Source organism: Schistocerca serialis, chromosome 4 (genome assembly GCF_023864345.2).
Source record: "Schistocerca serialis cubense isolate TAMUIC-IGC-003099 chromosome 4, iqSchSeri2.2, whole genome shotgun sequence".
NCBI lineage: Eukaryota > Metazoa > Arthropoda > Insecta > Orthoptera > Acrididae > Schistocerca > Schistocerca serialis.
Window position 1 is genome coordinate 233,085,552 of NC_064641.1, and position 20,878 is coordinate 233,106,429.

At 43.6% G+C, this 20,878-nt stretch overlaps 1 protein-coding gene across 1 annotated transcript in view; it reads left to right on the plus strand.

Moving 5' to 3' along the window:
• Positions 1 to 20,878, plus strand: part of LOC126473717 (UDP-glycosyltransferase UGT5-like) — a 71,946-nt gene that overhangs the window by 41,736 nt on the left and 9,332 nt on the right. Inside the window, exons 3-4 of the mRNA XM_050100962.1 lie at positions 17,135 to 17,316; positions 17,405 to 17,864. Of these exons, the coding sequence (XP_049956919.1) occupies positions 17,135 to 17,316; positions 17,405 to 17,864 (642 nt within the window). The remainder of the gene's footprint in view (positions 1 to 17,134; positions 17,317 to 17,404; positions 17,865 to 20,878) is intronic.

Below are 20,878 nucleotides of genomic sequence, written 5' to 3' on the forward strand. Positions count from 1 at the left end.
TAGGTTTCCCTCTCCTTAACCTATCTTGTGTCAGAGGTCGTAGGGTCACTGTTATCTCGCGTGTTCCTGCATTTCTCCGGAATCGAAACTGAATTTGCTCGGAGTCTGCTTCTACCAGTTTTTCCATTCGTCTGTAACGAATTTATGTTAGTATTTTGCAGTCGTGACTTACCTAACTGTTTATTCGCTAATTTGCACATGTGTTAGCACCTACTTTCTTTGGAATTGGAATTATTATATTTTTCTTAAAGTCTGAGGGTATATCGCCTGCCTCATACAAGTTGTTCACCAGATGGTAGAGTTTTGTCAGAGCTGGCTCTCCCAAGGCTATCAGTAGCTCTAATGGAATGTTGTCTACTCCTGGGGTCCTGTTTCGACTTAAGTCTTTAAGTGGTCTGTCAAATTCTTCACGCAGTATCATATCTCCCATTTTATCTTCATCTACTTCCTCTTCCATTTCCATAATATCGCCCTCAAGTACATCGCCCTTGTAAAGGCTCTCTATATATTCCTTCCACCTTACTGCTTTCCCTTCTTTGCTTAGAACTGGTTCTCCATCTGAGTTCTTGATATTGATACAAGTGGTTCCCTTTTCTCCAAAGATCTCTTTAATTTTCCTGTAGCCAACAATTATCTTTCCCCTAATCATATATGCTTCTAAATCCTCACATTTGTCCTCTAGCCATTCCCGCTTAGCTATTTTGCACTTCCTGTCAGTCTCATTTCTGAGACGTTTGTATTCGCTTTCGCAAGTTTCATTTACTGGAATTTTGTATTTTCGCGTTTCATAAATTAAATTTAATATCTCTTGTGTTACCTAAGGATTTCTATTAGTCCTCGTCTTTTCACCTACTTGATCCTCTGTTTTCACTATTTCATCCCTCAGAAGTACCCATTCTTCGTCTACTGTATTCCTTTTGCCCGTTCTTGTCAATCATTCCCTAACGCTCCCTCTGAATCTCCCTACAATCTTCTGCTCTTTCAGTTTATCCAGGTCCCATCTCCTTAAAATCCTACCTTTTTGCGGTTTCTTCAGGTTTAATCTACAGTTCATGACCAACGAATTGTGGTCAGAGTTCACACCTGTCCCTGAAAACGTCTTATAATTTAAAATCTGGTTCCGAAATATCTCTATCTTACCATTATGTAATCAATCTGAAACCTTCCCGTGTCTCCAGGTCCCTTCCATCTATACAGCCCTCTTTCATGATTCTTAAACCAAGGGTTAGTTATGATTAAATTATGCTCTGTGTAAAGTTCTACCAGAAGGTTTTCTATTTCATTCCTTTCCCTCAGTCCATATTCTCCTACAATTTTTCCTTCTCTTCCTTTTCTTTCTATCGAATTCCAATCCCCTATGACTGTTAAATTCTCGTCACTCTTGACTATCTCAATAATTTCTTTTATCTCGTCGTACATTTCTTCAATCTCTTCATCATCTTCGGAGCTAGTTGCCATATATACTTGTACTACTGTGGTGGGTGTGGGCTTCGTGTCTATGTTGGCTACAAGAATACGTTCACTGTGCTGTTCGTAGTAGCTTACCCGTGTTCTTATTTTTTTATTCATTATTAGACCTACTCCTGCACTACCTCCATTTGATTTTGTATTTATAACCCCGTATTCACTTGACAACAAGTCCTTTTCCTCCTTCCATCTAACTATATCTAACTTTAATCTATCCATTTCCTTTTTTCAATTTTCTTACCTACCTGTCCGATTAAGCGACCTGACATTCCACTCTCCGATCCGTAGAACGCCAGTTTCGTTTCTGCTGATAACGACGTCCTCCTGAGCAGTCTCCGGCCGGAGATCCGAATAGGGTGGAGGACCATTTTACTTCCGGAATATTTTACCCAAGAGCATGTCATCATCATTTAATCATATAGCAGAGTTGCATGCCCTCGGGAAAAATTACGGTTGTAGTTTCCCCTTGCTTTCAGCCGTTCGCAGTACCAGCACAGCAATGGCGTTTTGGTTAGTGTTACAAGGCCAGATCAGTCAATCATCCAGACTGTTGCCCCTGCAACTACTGAAAAGGCTGCTGCCCCTCTTCAGGAACCACACTTTTGTCTGGCCTCTCAACAGATACCCCTCCGTTGTGGTTGCACCAACAGTAAGGCTGTCTGTATCGCTGAGGCACGCAAGCCTCCCCACCAAAGACAGTGTCTTAAATCCTATCTAACAACCTCGAAATATTGTATGTTTTTAAAATCAATTGCAGCATCAAGCACCTTAGCATGTAGATTCTTTTACAAATATGTGTGTTTATCTCTCGGACGTGATTAATTGTTATAATATTTGAAATTTCGGGTCATAGACATGGGAAGTCGCTTACTCATGTTGTATGTAATTACAGTAGTTTGGTTTCGAGGTTTCCATAGGAAGTACGACGTCAGTTTTTTTTTACTGTATTTTAAACGCATTTTGATGGTTCTTACAATGTTAAATTATACTTCAATGTGATTTCTTTCGATAATTTGTTGATTTGTCTCTCAAGCTTCAAATTGAAAACTTCTTTGTTGTCTTTGTGAGCATTAATCAGTACAGAATAGCATTGTCAGTCTTTTAATTTCTGTTCTATAAGGGACTTTTAATACTCTTTAATTTACTATCATATCGTTCATTACACCTCCAAACGTATCTTCATCGTTTTTATTCATTTTTACCACGGAGTTACCTTGACGCTTATTTTTTGATTTTCGATGTTTATTTATTGATTTATTTATCCTACCAAGATTAGGGCAATAAGACCCTCCCCTACATCTAACAAGGCACCAGGACCTCTTAATTCTGGGGCATTGTACATATTTTACGTTACGTTCATTACGACATGCGATACTTGCAATTCGGCCCATTGGAATACAGGGTGGAATTGATTGATTGAACTTGGATTACCGGTCAGATAAGGAATACAAACGTCTCAAAAATGAGATCGACAGGAAGTGCAAAATGGCTAAGCAGGGATGGCTAGAGGACAAATGTAAGGATGTAGAGGCTTATCTCACTAGGGGTAAGATAGATACTGCTTACAGGAAAATTAAAGAGACTTTTGGAGAAAAGAGAACCACTTGCATGAATATCAAGAGCTTTGATGGAATCCCAGTTCTAAGCAAAGAAGGGAAAGCAGAAAGGTGGAAGGAGTATATAGAGGGTCTATACAAGGGCGATGTACTTGAGGACAATATTATGGAAATGGAAGAGGATGTAGATGAAGATGAAATGGGAGATATGATACTGTGTAAAGAGTTTGACAGAGCACTGAAAGACCTGAGTCGAAACAAGGCCCCGGGAGTAGACATCATTCCATTAGAACTACTGACGGCCTTGGGAGAGCCAGTCCTGACAAAACTCTACCATCTGGTGAGCAAGATGTATGAGACAGGCGAAATACCCTCAGACTTCAAGAAGAATATAGTAATTCCAATCCCAAAGAAAGCAGGTGTTGACAGATGTGAAAATTACCGAACTATCAGTTTAATAAGTCACAGCTGCAAAATACTAACGCGAATTCTTTACAGACGAATGGAAAAACTGATAGAAGCCGACCTCAGGGAGGATCAGTTTGGATTCCGTAGAAATGTTGGAACACGTGAGGCAATACTGACCCTACGACTTATCTTAGAAGAAAGATTAAGGAAAGGCAAACCTACGTTTCTAGCATTTGTATACTTAGAGAAAGCTTTCGAGAATATTGATTGGAATACTCTCTTTCAAATTCTGAAGAAGGCAGGGGTAAAATACAGGGAGTGAAAGGCTATTTACAATTTGTACAGAAACCAGATGGCAGTTATAAGAGTCGAGGGGTATGAAAGGGAAGCAGTGGTTGGAAAGGGAGTGAGACAGGGTTGTAGCCTCTCCCCGATGTTATTCAATCTGTATATTGCGCAAGCAATAAAGGAAACAAAAGGAAAGTTCGGAGTAGGTATTAAAATCCATGGAGAAGAAATAAAAACTTTGGGGTTCGCCGATGACATTGTAATTCTGTCAGAGACAGCAAAGGACTTGGAAGAGCTGCTGAACGGAATGGACAGTGTCTTGAAAGGAGGGTACAAGATGAACATCAACAAAAGCAAAACGATGATAATGGAATGTAGTCAAATTAAGTCGGGTGATGCTGAGGGAATTAGATTAGTAAATGAGACACTTAAAGTAGTAAAGGAGTTTTGCTATTTTGGGAGCAAAATAACTGATGGTGGTCGAAGTAGAGAGGATATAAAATGTTGACTGGCAATGGCAAGGAAAGCGTTTCTGAAAAAGAAAAATTTGTTAACTTCGAGTATAGATTTTATCGTCAGGAAGTCGTTTCTGAAAGTATTTGTATGGAGTGTAGCCTTGTATGGAAGTGAAACGTGGACGATAAATAGTTTAGACAAGAAGAGAATAGAAGCTTTCGAAATGTGGTGCTACAGAAGAATGCTGGAGATTAGATGGGTAGATCGCATAACTAATGAGGAGGTATTGAATAGAATTGGGGAGAAGAGGAGCTTGTGGCACAACTTGACTAGAAGAAGGGATCGGTTGGTAGGACATGTTCGGAGACATGGAGGGATCACCAATTTATTACTGGAGGGCAGCGTGGAGGGTAAAAATCGTAGAGGGAGACCAAGAGATGAATACACTAAGCAGATTCAGAAGGATGTAGGCTGCAGCCGGTACTGGGAGATGAAGAAGCTTGCACAGGATAGAGTAGCATGGAGAGCTGCATCAAACCAGTCTCAGGACTGAAGACCACAACAACAACAACGATAAAATTCATAAACAGCATCACACAGACACGGATTTGACTTTACCAGAACAATGGTACAATCACACGATTCAGTAACATATCTTTTTCCAAGACCAACTACTAATACAGAAATAAAACTAAATGAATTTGAACAACAGTATAAGGAAACGAGCCGGTGTAAGGCAACTTCATAGATATATTGGGTAAAAAGATCAAATAATTACCTTAAGTACTGTCACAATTAAGAACATTAATGTCTCTCTTGAAGGACCATGAAAACTCAAATCGCTCTCTATTAAGGCCTTGCACCAGTTGAGGAGGTTGGATAGGAAACAGGGTTCCCTAAGTGGAAACATGCTGAACATTCTCTCAAGATCTTAGACTTATCAAACTTCGTCATAGTAACAGCTGTCTTAACTTGGTACTGAAAAGATATACGTTGATTAAACTTTAATTCAGTTAATCAGGCAATATACTACGAGTATTCTTTACAAAAACAGAACACACAGGATCAAGTCCCAGCAGAAATAAAATTAATGTACAATAAAATGATACAATCAATCGGCAACTATTAACTTTTAGTTATGTTTTAAAAGAGAAGAGTTTCATTGAGCTCCTGTGCATCAAACAATGTAAGGCATTACAGCACTAAAACAAATCTCGATGGTTTATTAAAGGAAATTCTGAAGTAGTCACAAGAAATTTTTATCTTTAACGAAAAGCAATATGTGACCGCGTAGGGCCACTTTGAAGCACCTTTTTAGTGGTACATTCAGCTTTAACCATCGCTTTAGCAGTAAGTTACAGGAGATAACAATATCTCTGAACTTCCAATCTAAGAACAACATGCTGTTATTAACAAACTACTACTGATCATTGACAAATGGTTACACTAACACTAAGTAAGAACAAAGCAGTAAAATATTCTCGAAAACCTAAGCCCAGCAAATCTGTGTACCACCATACTACGATATCCAGCTCAATTAAACGTTACAGGACCAGAGACAGAATATGCACCATCTCGTTAGCAGCTCGAGAACAGCCAAACTCGTTGCAGGCCGCTTGAAACTACAAAATAATCCCGTGGTAGCACGGAAAACTAGTGCACAGAATATTATCAGGCTTCTACAGCAAACAGAGAAGTGGAATTAGTCAATTCAAATAACATACACTTCAGTGCTTGAGCCTAATTAAACGCTGCAGCGTGCACAATCTACGAAATAAAACAATCCAAATCGATTCTTTCATAAATGTCATACTTGGCGGCAAAATATGCCAACCCTCCCAAAACAGCTTATTTCGAAATTTCAACCTGTAGCGAAGAAATACCGAAGCAGTCACTTGAACAGAGCGTGAGTTGGGGTTAAACCTAGCAGTTAAACCCTTGTAATGCCCACAAGGACAAAAATTCAAAACGCAGTGAGTCTAGCGAAGGCAATGCGTAACATGTCTAAAGAGCCACGACGCCATCACAATCTCCCAAAGTTCGAAGTTCTACCTCGCCATAGAGGCAACCGTCCAACTTTGGTACGGAACGTCTCACTTCTCACACGACGTCCGCACACTGCACGTCATCAGAACACCTCGTCTAGTGAGTGCAGCCCACGGTGCTCGCTCACTCCCGTCTTGCGCACTGGTCTCTCGTGACTGCCCCACGCAGAGCTGCTGCCGCCATCTTGCGACGCGCTCTGTCCGGCCACCGCCTTTCGTTCAACGCACTGCTTAAGAGCCTTTTCCTCGTCACCGAGCATGCTCCCTCCAGCAACCATCCAGCGATGTTGCTGGACTTTAATAATAAATACAGCGATCTAGTTATTTGAAAGGATATATACTGAAGCGCCAAAGAAACTGGTACAGGCAAGCGTATTCAAATACAGAGATATGTAAACAGGCAGAATTCGGCGCTGCGGTCGGCAACGCCTACGTAACACAACAAGTGTCTGGCAGAGTTGTTAGATCGATTGCTGCTGCTACAATGGCAGGTTATCAAGATTTAAGTGAGTATCAACGTGGCGTTATAGCCGGCGCACGAGCGATGGGACACAGCACCTCCGAGGTAGCGATGAAGTGTAGATTTTCCCGTACGACCATTTCACGAGTGTACCGTGAATATCAGGAATCCGGTAAAACATCAAATCTCCGACATCGCATGCAGCCGGAAAAAGGTCATGCAACGTGACAGAAGTGCAACTCTTCCTCAAACTGCTGCAGATTTCAGTGCTGCGACATCAGCAAGTATCAGTGTGCAAACCATTCAACGAAACATCATGGATATGGGCTTTCGGAGCAGAAGGCCCACTCGTGTACCCTTAATGACTGCACGACACAAAGCTTTATGCCTCGCCTGGGCCTGTCAACACCGACATTGGACTACTGATGACCGGAAACATGTTGCCTGATCGAGAGAGTCTCGTTTCAAATTGTATCGAGTGGATGGACGTGTACGGGTATGAAGACAACCTCTTGAATCCATGGACCCTGTATGTCGGCAGGGGACTGTTCAAACTAGTGGAGCCTCTGTAATGGTGTGGGGGTTTGCTGTTGGGGTGATATGGGACCCCTGATACGTCAAGATACGACTCTGACAGGTGACACGTACGTAAGCATCCTGTCTGATCACCATTGCGCATTCCGACAGACTTGGGAAATTCCAGAAGGACACGCCACACTTCAATAATTGCTACAGAGTTCCTCCAGGAAGACTCCTCTCAGCTTAAACAAAACACTTCCGATGGCCACCAAACTCCCCAACATGAACATTATTGAGCATATCTGGGATGCCTTGCAACGTGCTGTCCAGAGGAAATTTCCACCCACCGTACTCTTGCGGATTTATGTACAGCCCAACTGGATTCATGGTGTTAATTCTCTCCAGCACTACTTCAGACATCAGTCGAGTCCATGCCGCGTCGTGTTGCGATACTTCTGCACGCTCGCGAGGGCCCTACACGATATTTGGCAGGTGTCCCAGTTTATTTGGCTCTTCTTTGTATATTCCTCTAAGAGCCTAAAGCAACAAAAGTGCAATGTGCGATAATTTTGATTAAATGTTATGTTTCAGAATGATTGTAACACCATAATACATCTCTAGAGCGGGCATCCAATTAAAAATTTCTCAGTTCACAATTATTGCCGTACTTGCTTAAGCAAGAAGTATTTGGACAAAATTCTATTCCTCACGTGAACTTGAAATAAGTCGGTCAATTACAGTATATCAATTAACTGACCAACTCGTTTCGTATTATACTACTTACGCCACTGTGAGGGACAAAGGATGAAGACAGTCATCATAAATGACACAAAACATTGCAAGAAATCAATCAATGATACCTTATGCATGCTCTAATGTGGTTGTGAGGCAAAGGTCAATCAATTTTTATGAAACATAAAGAAAGTAAGCTTTGTTCTCTTGTTAAATTCTTAATATGCACGCGCTTTAGAACGTATTTAGAGCCACCAGGCGAGACGCTAGCGGTAGGTCGTCTTTCTTCTCTGTTCAGAAGAGAGCCCTTAGAAAGAGAACCACGCTTCAATACTGGGCCGAATTATCGTCACTGGGATGCAGTTTGTCCCGATGAAGCACGCCCGTAGTTTATACACTAGTGGTGGAGTGATTTAAAAATCGGAGGTGTTTTCGTGCGGCTTAGCCATAACCACTCACAAGGCGTCTTGTCTTTTGTAGACGCGTTCCTCTGAAATTCTCTCACAAGCAGAGTGAGAATGAGTGTCTTGTTCTCTGGCAGTAGCGAGTCATTTTCAACTATTCCTTAGGATATCACCATGGCGTTAACCAGATTGCAGCTTACTCACGCAGTGGCCATATGGTGACACATCGCTCGTGGTCACATTCCTCTATTTACAAAATAGTGATTGTGATAACAACCTGGCGTCACACAGTTCAGTACACAACAAACTTTTCCACTCACGGATGGTAAAATCTGATTGGCCACAAGCTTAACTTCATGTGGAAGACAACAGCAACTTTGCGGTTCTCTATCCTGATTGGTGGACTGGGGGTTGTACGATATTGATGGGCCGAAGCAATCGATGCATTTTTCTTAGGAGAGGATAAGCGAAGCTGGGTGGAGAAGCACGAATGATATTCTTGTGCCAAACTCCGAGAGGATCAGAAGTGGCAAGTTGTGAGGGGAACAGCCCTGAAGAGTTCGGCATTGGCGGACCTCTGTCCTGACGGCCGATCACGAGTGGCATAGACACCGAGCCCCTGAGAGGAGAGTCCGACGGGTGCTGATACTGTCTTCAACCTACAGCTTTAAATCTGATAAAAGCTGGAACTCGAAAGAGGATGCTAGGCCTGGTACAACCTTTCCAAGCTTGACGGAACGCATGGAAGCGCGGGTTTCACTTAGCTTCATTCCGTTGATTCAATCATCCGCTTCTCTTTTATTCGTAAGTGAACGACAGACAGATGATTGCTCGACCATTGCAGAGCATATGTAATTTCGCCTCATGCATGCTTAACTAAAGTTTCTACAGTACAATATCATCAAAGCTACTGTTTTTCCCACTCGCGTCGCATGGTTGATGCTCTTCACGATTATGCGGCCGGATTTCATTGTCCTGGCGACATGATATTTCGACGGTCCACCTGGCCGCCATCTTCAGGTGAGATAGCAGGTGCACAGTCACGCCGGAAATGAGAGGCCCTTTCGCTTCTCATGCACAAGCAGAGGCCCATTTCCAGGGTATAAAGGGGCTGACGTTACCTCAGTTCCGGCGTGATTGTGCACCTTCAGTCTCATCTGAAGATGGCGGCTTGGAGGCCCGTCGATATATCGTGTCGTCAGGACGATGGACTCCGGTCACATACCCTGAAGAGCATCAACAAGCATTACGCCGGAAAAAATCTACGTAATCACACGTCGCATAGTTTTTGGCTGAATTCATTCCAAGTGACATGTTTTATTCCGTCTTGTTAGTTTTCCTTGCGGCCCAACCACCAATGTCGAATGTGAATTTCTTATGATGTTTGAAGTGCCAATCAGTATTCATATGTTCCTTCGAGTTGGAAATAGCTCTTACTTGGTGATCGAATTACAAACAGAACATTTAGAATCGAAAATAAATTTAAAATAGACAGAAGTTCAAGATGATTTTCCTCCACATGTATGTCAATATATGGGCTCATCGTTACACACTGTAAATATTTTTTTTTTATCTCAGTGTGCTTCACGGCCTACACGAAGCCTTTCAAATAATTAATTATTAAATAATTGATAGGTTTCTAGAACATGTAACTGGTTGTTACGTTTTACTAATAACTAACAGTTAGCCCAGCCATAATGTAGTTACAAGGAAATAGGAAGAGTAATTAGTGCCGAACATCAAGTCACCGAAGAGGCCATCAGAAGCAGAGCAGAAACTCGGATTGGGAAATGAAGGAAAAGAAAATCGGCCGCGTCATTTTCAAGAGAACTATCAGGGGATATGCAATTAGGTAAACCACAGAACACCAGAATCAGGATGCCCGGACTGAGCCAAGAGCTTCTGGCCTTCTGAATGATAGTCCAGTTTCGTATGATTACATCAGCCACCTCGCTCGGTCGCATGGTCGTAGTATGTTATCTCTGTACCTTAGGTTATGAAAGACATTCAACCGATCATCAAACAAGTTCTGACAAATTTAATATGATGCCTTGTCAATCACCAAACTGTCCACTATGTTCCAGTAACTGAACTGGCAAACATCATCTTTCCAGATGAATGTGCCATGGAAATAAGTCTGCAATTTGTAGCAGGATTCAGTTGTGGAGAGCCGGCCGGTGTGGCCGTGCGGTTCTAGGCGCTTCAGTCTGGAACCGCGTGACCGCTACGGTCGCGGGTTCGAATCCTGCGTCTGGCATGGATGTGTGTGGTGTCCTTAGGTTAGTTAGGTTTAAGTAGTTCTAAGTTTTAGGGGACTGATGACCTCAGATGTTAAGTCCCATAGTGCTCAGAGCCATTTTGAGCTGTGGAGAACGTATTTGTCACTTATAGGTCCTCGATACTGTTGATACCATATTCTTCTTCTTCAGTCTATCTCAATCCACTGCTGAGTACAAGCCTCTTCCATATGTTTCCATAGTCCATATGTTTCATAGTCCCATAATGTACCAGTCACCAGATCTTTCAGGGTCTCCCAATGCCTCCTGTGATCCCACTGTCTCCAGTGAACAATTGTAGGGGCCCACCTTCTACGATCCTATCGAGCTCCCTGTCCAACCCATTGCCACTTCAGTCTTGCTGTTCTCTCTAGAAAGTCAGTTACCTTTGTTCCCTTCTAATGACCTCGTATAGAAATTCTATCCCTGAGGCTGGCTCATAGCATCTGTCGCCTCATGGCTCGTTATGCGTAATTTACTTTACAAGCGCTTGCCTTAGTCAAAGTCACAGTTACCAGACCATAGACTGCAACAGGTAGCCTGCAGGATATTTGGGACATTCTTATCGGTCAGGATAAATCTCAGCTTCTGGAATTCTGACCAGCTCAGCCCCATTCTACGAGACATTTCAATATTTTGATTGTTTTTCCCTTGTTTAATTCTGTGGGCGAGGTACATGTATTCATCAACAGCTTCTAGTTGCCAACTGTAAATCGTTGGTTGTCTGGGTTTCATGTTTCTCATTTCAAAGCCAATCTTTGCAACTGTCAAGTTTTAGTTCGTAGATCGTACTCTTTAGCTCTTACGAATTTTCCATTATGAGCATAACATCATCGGTAAAGTGCAGGTGGCTGAGATATGAGCCCTTCAGCTTTATTGGATTGTTGTTCCAATCTAGTGATTTGAATTCTTCTGGTAATGCGAGGGTGAACAGTTTCGCAGAGATTGTGTCACTCTGCGAACTACTTTGCCGACTGGTATTTTACTGGTGATAAGGTCTTCATCCGCTCTAATTGGCATTGTTGTCTGTTCATAGATGTATTTCAGGAGCTTTACATACGGTTAATTTTTCATGGCATTTTACATGGTCTTCATGACTCTCAAATCACTACAGAGTCGTAAGCATTTCGATCAATTATGAAGGTCAGATGAATCCTGATGCTCCACTCAGTTGTTTTCTCAAGAGGTAGGCCAATAGTATGGGTGTGATCCATAGCCGAAAAACCTTTTCGAAATCTCTTTTGCTCAGGGGACTGATGTAAATCCAATACCCTTGTGAGGCAATTGGTTACGATTTATCCACGTTTTCCTTATCGCCTGTTTTCAAGAGTAGTACCACTTCAGCATTTTTCATTTTTCTAGTATTCTTCCTCAGTTGATGAATTTTTTGATTAGTATTCTAACAAGTTCCAGCAGGTTACTTCCACCCAGTTTCAGCACTTTATTGGTTATCGTACCTTCGTCAGTCGCTCTTTTGTTTTTTGTTTATGAGCATTTTCAACTTCAGCAGTGATTACTGCCAGCCTTCCTCCTGGGTATCTTTCAGGGCTACTTGTTCTTCCTCCTCAACGGTCACAATATATATAAATGACCTAGTAGATAATGTCGGAAGTTCCATGCGGCTTTTCACGGATGATGCTGTAGTATACAGAGAAGTTGCAGCATTAGAAAATTGCAGTGAAATGCAGGAAGATCTGCAGCGGATAGGCACTGGGTGCAGGGAGTGGCAACTGACCCCTTAACATAGACAAATGTAATGTATAGTGAATATATAGAAAGAAGGATTCTTTATTGTATGATTATATGATAGCGGAACAAACACTGGTAGCAGTTACTACTGTAAAATATCTGGGAGTATGCGTACGGAACGATTTGAAGTGAATGATCATATAAAATTAGTTGTTGGTAAGGCGGATGCCAGGTTGAGATTCATTGGGAGAGTCCTTAAAAATGTAGTCCATCAACAAAGGAGGTGGCTTACAAGACACTCGTTCGACCTATACTTGAGTATTGCTCATCAGTGTGGGATCCGTACCAGGTCGGATTGACAGAGGAGATAGAGAATATCCAAAGAAGAGCGGCGCGTTTCGTCACAGGGTTATTTGGTAAGTGTGATAGTGTTACGGAGATGTTTAGCAAACTCAAGTGGCAGATTCTGCAAGAGAGGCGCTCTGCATCGCGGTGTAGCTTGCTGTCCAGGTTTCGAGAGGGTGCGTTTCTGGATGAGGTATCGAATATATTGCTTCCCCCTACTTATACCTCCCGAGGAGATCACGAATGTAAAATTAGAGAGATTTGAGCGCTCACGGAGGCTTTCCGGCAGTCGTTCTTCCCGCGAACCATACGCAACTGGACCGGGAAAGGGAGGTAATGACACTGGCACGTAAAGTGCCCTCCGCCACACACCGTTGGGTGGCTTGCGGAGTATAAATGTAAATGTAGATGTAGATGTAGTATACAGCTGTTATAGAAATTTTTAAAAAATTCAGTAATATATTGTCTGTCTATGACTATATGTCCTTTCATGTTCTTGAGTTTCATAATTTTAGATATTCCTGTAGACATGCTGCTATTTAAAATTTGCATCTTTCAACTTTTTCAGTAGTCTACACGATCTAATTAATATTAAATTTCCTCATATTATTTTCTTATTTCTTTCCGTATAATATTATTAAGAGGGGTATATTCTACTCTATTCGTGTCCATTGTGTTCCTTTCTTCGATGAGCTGAATAGTACTAACAAAGTCGACTGTTCTTGTTAGATTTCTGGAGTGGGATCCCGTTTGCTGCAATGTAGGTGCTTGTTGTAATTGTCTCAGTAACTTCGTTTACGTCTAAGGACTTCAGATTTTCTGTTAGACTACGTTTCTCAGGTAAAGTTTGTCGAAATCATGCTTTCTTCTCCCTAAGTCATTGGCTCTTGAAAAAATGTGCTTCCTTATCATTTTTGATAGTTCAAATATGGAGTCAAATGAGAAGTTCGCTCGAACTAACCTATGGTCACTTTCCGTGTCGAATCTGTTGACTACAGTCACATTTTGGCAGTTCCGTCTTTTGTTAGTTTGAATGAAGTCTACTTCATTTTTGGTTTGCCACCAGGGCGCTTCTATGTTCATTTGCGTTGGGCAAGTTTCTTAAAGAACGTATTCGCGCAACACAAATATTCAACTCTAAGATAATCTAGCAATCCTTCACCTCTTTCATGTCTGCAACCTACCAGATAATTAACTGATTCCATGACTCCCCATATTTCTTTTGTCCTATTTTTGCATTGGAATCTCCCATAATGATATCCAGTTGTGTCTCTTTAGGATCTTTTGCTTTAGTGATACGTTCGTAAAGTTGTTCGACATCCTCTCCTTCACTTATTGGAGTATTAACCTCAATGACCCGTATGGCAAATTTGCTGCTCAATTTGTGGACAACGTACAGCAGTCTAGGAGAACAGTAAACCATCTTCCGTATGAATTTCTTGATATTTCTGTTGACTAGAATTGCAGCTAAATGTACAAAAGCGTCCCCTTTAGTTCTTAAAATGACGTGACTGGATGGAAGCGTCTCAACCTTTTCTCCTTGTAGACTTGTCTCACAGATACAAATGTTATCCCAGTTACAGTCTTGTAGTTCTCATTCAAGTCTCTCGCGGTCTTCAGCTTGTCTCATTGTTCCTATGTTGCATACGGCTACTCTTTACTCTTTCTTCTTGAATTTTTGCTTCCTCCAGAACCCTTGAAGCCGACTGATGAATCATCGTTGTGAAATTCTGACCATTTCACTTTTCTCATCTCGGGTAACTTCGTTTAAAAATTCGAAGTCATCATTTCAATTTATGGAAGGTGATTGACATTTAAGACACCACGCTTGCCAGGCGTGTTGGTGAGCTAATAATCGCCGGCCCCTAAAGTTGGACATTAGACAGAACCATTTCTAAGCTTTCGTGAGAAGCACAGTTGGATTTCTAACATGCAGCAGTAACCTTTAAGGAAACTATGGGTTCTGGAGACAGTTGATTGCTAGTCTCAGAAGAGGAAGAGACGCATGGCGCTGTCGGCTGAAGGGAAGGAGAAGGGAATGGGTGAAACTCTGTGCCGGCACCACACAGCCTATTACTCTTGAATAGCAGCAAACCGAGCGAGGTGTGATCAGCACTCTGGACTCGCATTTGGGAGGACGACGGTTCAAACACGCGTCCTGCCATTGTGGTTTAGTATATGCGATGTATTCGCAGTTATGAATACTGACAACCATCAGGTTTATAATGGAATCACGACAGTGGAAATATGTGCCGACCCGGGACTCGAACCCAGATTTCCCGCTTGTCGTGAGCGGTCGCTTTACCATTTGGCTATCCGGGCGTGACTCAAGGCTGTACCCCAACTACCATATGTCGTCAACTATGTCTCTACGAACTGCCTATTTGTTTCTGTCTCGGGTTCTTCGGCCGACGTTCGTCTGATGATTTTACTGACGGTTCGCCAGCACGATTGGCTGGCATTGTCAAAGCTTCACCCTCCACAATGCCGGTGGTGAACTGGAGCCGAGCTCGCGGCCGCAGACTGTATGTACCCGGCGCGCCAACGTCCGAGGGCTTCTCCGCTGAGAACACGGCGTGAAGACAATTTTAAAACCGACAAGGAAGGTCAAAGAATGTCTTACATCGGCAAAGGATAAAAGGGAACCACTTGCAATGTCGGGAATATACCGCTTACCATGCACATGCGGAATGACTGGACGATCAATCAACACCAGGATTAAAGAACATAAGTGACATTGCAGATTGGAGCAGGTGGAGAAATCGGCCGTGGCAGAGCACGCGCTGAGCGAGACCGACAATGTAATAAAAGTCACCGACACGGAAGTTCTGGCTGTAGAGAAGCACTATCACACCCGCTTCTTTAGAGAAGCTGTAGAAATACACAAACACGGGAACAGCTTCAACAAGAAAGAGGAAAGGCTTAAGACAAACGGATCCTGGCTTCCCGGTACTGCAGCGAACGACCGTCGCAGGTAGAAAGAGGAGAACCGCACCGGTTAAGCCCTCGGACGTTGGCGCGCCAGGTACGTATAGTTTGCGGCCGCGAGCTCGGCTCCAGTTCACCACCGGCAGTGGAGGGTGAAGCTTTGACAATGCCAGCCACTCGTGCTGGCAAAACGTCAGTAAAATCATCAGACGAACGTCGGCCGAAGAACCCGAGACAGAATCAAAAATGGCTCTGAGCACTATGGGACTTAACTTCTGTGGTCATCAGTCCCCTAGAACTTAGAACTACTTAAACCTAACTAACCTAAGGGCATCACACACATCCATGCCCGAGGCAGGATTCGAACCTGCGACCGTAGCAGTCGCGCGGTTGCGGACCGAGCGCCTTAACCGCGAGACCACCGCGGCCGGCGAGACAGAATCAAATAGGCAGTTTGTCAACAAGTGGCCACGAAAGCCGTAACAATTTTGTATGCGCCTACAACCTGTACCGTACATCCATTATCTATATTTCCTTACAGGGGAGACATTTTACTTGAAAATTGCTTGCCAGGTGTCGGTGCATGAATACGATACTTCAGTGTCGGCAATTGCATCGTAATTCGGAATAACACAGCACTATAACAACGTATATATCGCATCCTGATATATGTTTTCCGCGTTTCCACTAAATCGCCTCAGGCAAATGCCGAGATGGTTCCTTTCAAAGGGTACGACCGATTTCCTTTCCCAGTTTTCCCTAATATGAGCTTGTGCGTCTCTAATGACCCAGTTGTCGACGGGACGTTAAAACACTAATTTCTTCCTCCTCGAGTAGCAGCACGGGGACCGCCGAGTTTAACGTCCTCATCAACCCAACGGATCATTGTCAACAGGTATACATGCCCTCACTCCATGAAACGTTGCGGACGTGTATGGAATTTTGTCTAAGACACTGGCGCATAGTTTGATGCTACCCAAATTCAGGGCCAACACCTCTCCTCATCTTGCTGTCCAAATATAGGCAGGGAAATGTCTCCCACCACCAAGATCCGAAATGGTTACCTCCAAGTCGTGTGCCACTGCAAAAGCGTCTGTTATGGATCTCGGCCAATGAGACGAGTGCCGTCTTCAAAAAGCTGAAATGACACTTCATACCTCATTCAGCGCTATTTAGACATTCTTCAGCGTCTGTACTGTATCTTGGCGCCTGAAGATTGTGCCCCACAAAATAGGGTCCAAACGACGTCCGTCTACCATTACTGTGTAAACTTCACACTTAGACTGCTCTCTGCTCCCAACGAAAGTGAAAGCACATTTCAGGAATTATGAGTCTGATGCTCTGCATTCTGTCATTCACTAACATCGGAGAAGCTGGATGCAGGTCATGTCTAAAGAGTTAGCAAATTTCCACATATTCATTCATTTGCAGCAAGTTAGCAGTTTTCCTCTTCCAGTTCTCCTCTTCCAGTTCTCAACTTTTAGATATTAGAATGTAATTCATTATTGGTCTTGTTAAACATGTTGGGAAACTGCTCACTAAAATACATTTTTTCCCTTAGAAAAATATTCAGAATTATTCAGAAATTGATCTATCGATGTCGTACGACTACTGGAGAACAAAGTTTGATTTTGTATCGATGGCGGACCAAAGTCCAACTGAAACGTTAACGACTTGGAATCCTTTGGGACTGGCGATTTGTGAGATGCAATTAGAATCCCTACAGATGAAGGATTTTCTTCGGTAATTATAATGTTTGAATTGAATGAGATATTTAGCCCTCAAAAATTTTCAGTACTGAGATAATGTGACATCTCAATTTCTTTTGCAGGTCCCAGCCGTCGTTCGACGTAATTATCCTAGAGAAGTTAATATATTATTGCTATTATGGCCTAATTCACCAGCTGGGATCGCCACCAGCAATTGGTTTCGTGTCTCTGGGTGCTCCTGCTCCAGTACTCTCTTCTTTGGGAAATCCCAACAACCCAGCATATTCCCCCGATCTCATGCTTGAGTACACAGACCGCATGTCCTTCTGGCAGAGGCTGTATAATGCCTACATTATCGCACTATTTTCTTACAATTGGAACTATGAAGTGATGCCAAAACAAAATGAGCTCCTTAGGAGGTATTTTGGTCCCGATCTCCCCCCTACGTACGAGATGGACAGAAACTTCAGCCTCCTCCTTGTCAACAACCACTTCAGCGTCAATTACCCGCGGCCACTGCTACCTAATGTCGTCGAGCTGACGGGACTTCATCTAGAGAAACAACGGAAGCCACTTCCTCAGGTAAGTAGAAAAATCTATTTTGGTTAAACCGTAATGTCCTTTCATCTTTAACGCTAGAACCTAGAAACGAAGAAAAGGTGTCACTTTGAACCCACATATAATATTTTCATATCGGACTTAAACAAGTAGTTCATTTTAGTTTTTGTTAAAGCATACCTTTTTTTCTAGTAATCACAATAATTATTTAACACGATAATTAATAATTATTATTTCACCAATAACATGTGTTACAAATTTGCCAACAAGTAGCTTGTCATTTATGAACTACACTCCTGGAAATGGAAAAAAGAACACATTGACACCGGTGTGTCAGACCCACCATACTTGCTCCGGACACTGCGAGAGGGCTGTACAAGCAATGATCACACGCACGGCACAGCGGACACACCAGGAACCGCAGTGTTGGCCGTCGAATGGCGCTAGCTGCGCAGGATTTGTGCACCGCCGCCGTCAGTGTCAGCCAGTTTGCCGTGGCATACGGAGCTCCATCGCAGTCTTTAACACTGGTAGCATGCCGCGACAGCGTGGACGTGCACCGTATGTGCAGTTGACGGACTTTGAGCGAGGGCGTATAGTGGGCATGCGGGAGGCCGGGTGGACGTACCGCCGAATTGCTCAACACGTGGGGCGTGAGGTCTCCACAGTACATCGATGTTGTCGCCAGTGGTCGGCGGAAGGTGCACGTGCCCGTCGACCTGGGACCGGACCGCAGCGACGCACGGATGCACGCCAAGACCGTAGGATCCTGCGCAGTGCCGTAAGGGACCGCACCGCCACTTCCCAGCAAATTAGGGACACTATTGCTCCTGGGGTATCGGCGAGGACCATTCGCAACCGTCTCCATGAAGCTGGGCTACGGTCCCGCACACCGTTAGGCCGTCTTCCGCTCACGTCCCAACATCATGCAGCCCGCCTCCAGTGGTGTCGCGACAGGCGTGAATGGAGGGACGAATGGAGACGTGTCGTCTTCAGCGATGAGAGTCGCTTCTGCCTTGGTGCCAGTGATGGTCGTATGCGTGTTTGGCGCCGTGCAGGTGAGCGCCACAATCAGGACTGCATACGACCGAGGCACACAGGGCCAACACCCGGCATCATGGTGTGGGGAGCGATCTCCTACACTGGCCGTACACCACTGGTGATCGTCGAGGGGACACTGAATAGTGCACGGTACATCCAAACCGTCATCGAACCCATCGTTCTACCATTCCTAGACCGGCAAGGGAACTTGCTGTTCCAACAGGACAATGCACGTCCGCATGTATCCCGTGCCACCCAACGTGCTCTAGAAGGTGTAAGTCAACTACCCTGGCCAGCAAGATCTCCGGATCTGTCCCCCATTGAGCATGTTTGGGACTGGATGAAGCGTCGTCTCACGCGGTCTGCACGTCCAGCACGAACGCTGGTCCAACTGAGGCGCCAGGTGGAAATGGCATGGCAAGCCGTTCCACAGGACTACATCCTGCATCTCTACGATCGTCTCCATGGGAGAATAGCAGCCTGCATTGCTGCGAAAGGTGGATATACACTGTACTAGTGCCGACATTGTGCATGCTCTGTTGCCTGTGTCTATGTGCCTGTGGTTCTGTCAGTGTGATCATGTGATGTATCTGACCCCAGGAATGTGTCAATAAGGTTTCCCCTTCCTGGGACAATGAATTCACGGTGTTCTTATTTCAATTTCCAGGAGTGTATTTGTACAGCCTTCTAGACACATTTAGTATATTTGGTCCCTATTATTCTCGCATGTGTTCTACACACGGTTTTCTATTATTTGTCACTCCAGTTAACTGGAATCTGGGAGACGCACTTAGAACAGGTGATTTCTGTTTTACTCGCACATTTTCTGCACACTGCTTTGAGGCACTTCACATAGTTTTCGCTGGCCTTGTTGCCTTTTCAGAGGTTGATTTGGCATTTCCTCCGCTTTGTAGATGTTGTCAGTCCCGTACCCTCTTCCTTTGCCTGATGTTCTTTCTCTTTCGTTCCCTTGAGTTCATTCTCCACGTGAAGTATGAACTTCTTCCTTTCCATCTTCTTATTCATTACCATGTTGTAGATGACCCATGAATTTACTGCCATCATGTCCAAGAGGCTGTAGAAGACATGCACTGGCCCTCTACTAAATGCAACCTTTGTGGTACATTTATAGGTCGCATGACCAAACACGTCCGCCCCATACTTTGTTGCATTGAAGAATGTTATATGTTCAGGTTTCTTCTTTCCTTCCTAGTTTATTGCTATCCAGCAAGCAGTGTAGTCAGAAGAATGACATTTTTATTCTTCTTTCCTTGATGTACGGTTATGGTGCACTCTGTCTTGCCACTATGGTGCAGGATGGTGATGAAGTGTATTTCAGCATTCGGCTTCCTTACTTCATGGGGGGGGGGGGGGTCTCACTACGGTCTTGTTCACTGTACTAACAAGTGAAGTTTTCTTTGCTTTGAGTTTTCAGCAAGTTGAAGGGACGTAAAAAAGTTTTCTGTCGTCACATTTCTTCCTTGATTTACACTCTCCAAGTGGTTGCTTCTCCCTGTGGGTGTCATCTTTGCCGAGTTATGGGAAAGTGTTACATGTAGACTTTGTCGTTACATCGACAGCCAACCAGAAGTTAAGACCAGATTTGTCCGGTTTGTTGGAGATGAACTGAGTTAACGTAAATCTTCTTTTGCTTCGTTACAGTAACTCGTCAATGGTTACATTTTCTCCAGGGCGGTAAGAACGAATACTGTTTTCAATTAGTTTTCCCTAAATTTCGGATACAAGAGCGAATTTGTTGGCTGCCAGGCGTTCAGCTCGGATTGATTTTTCATCGAAACGGAGGCAAAAGTAATTCACTACCAGATGATGCTCTCACGCTCTTCATTAGGATTGGTCACCAAGAATATTGGGGTACCATATAGTGGTCTGGATGGTCACATAATGCCTTGCTCTAATATTCCTTCTAAATGTTCTTTCAATACTTTCGTCCTTGGTGGTGACAATCTATAGGGCGTCTCCTTAATAGGGATCTAATC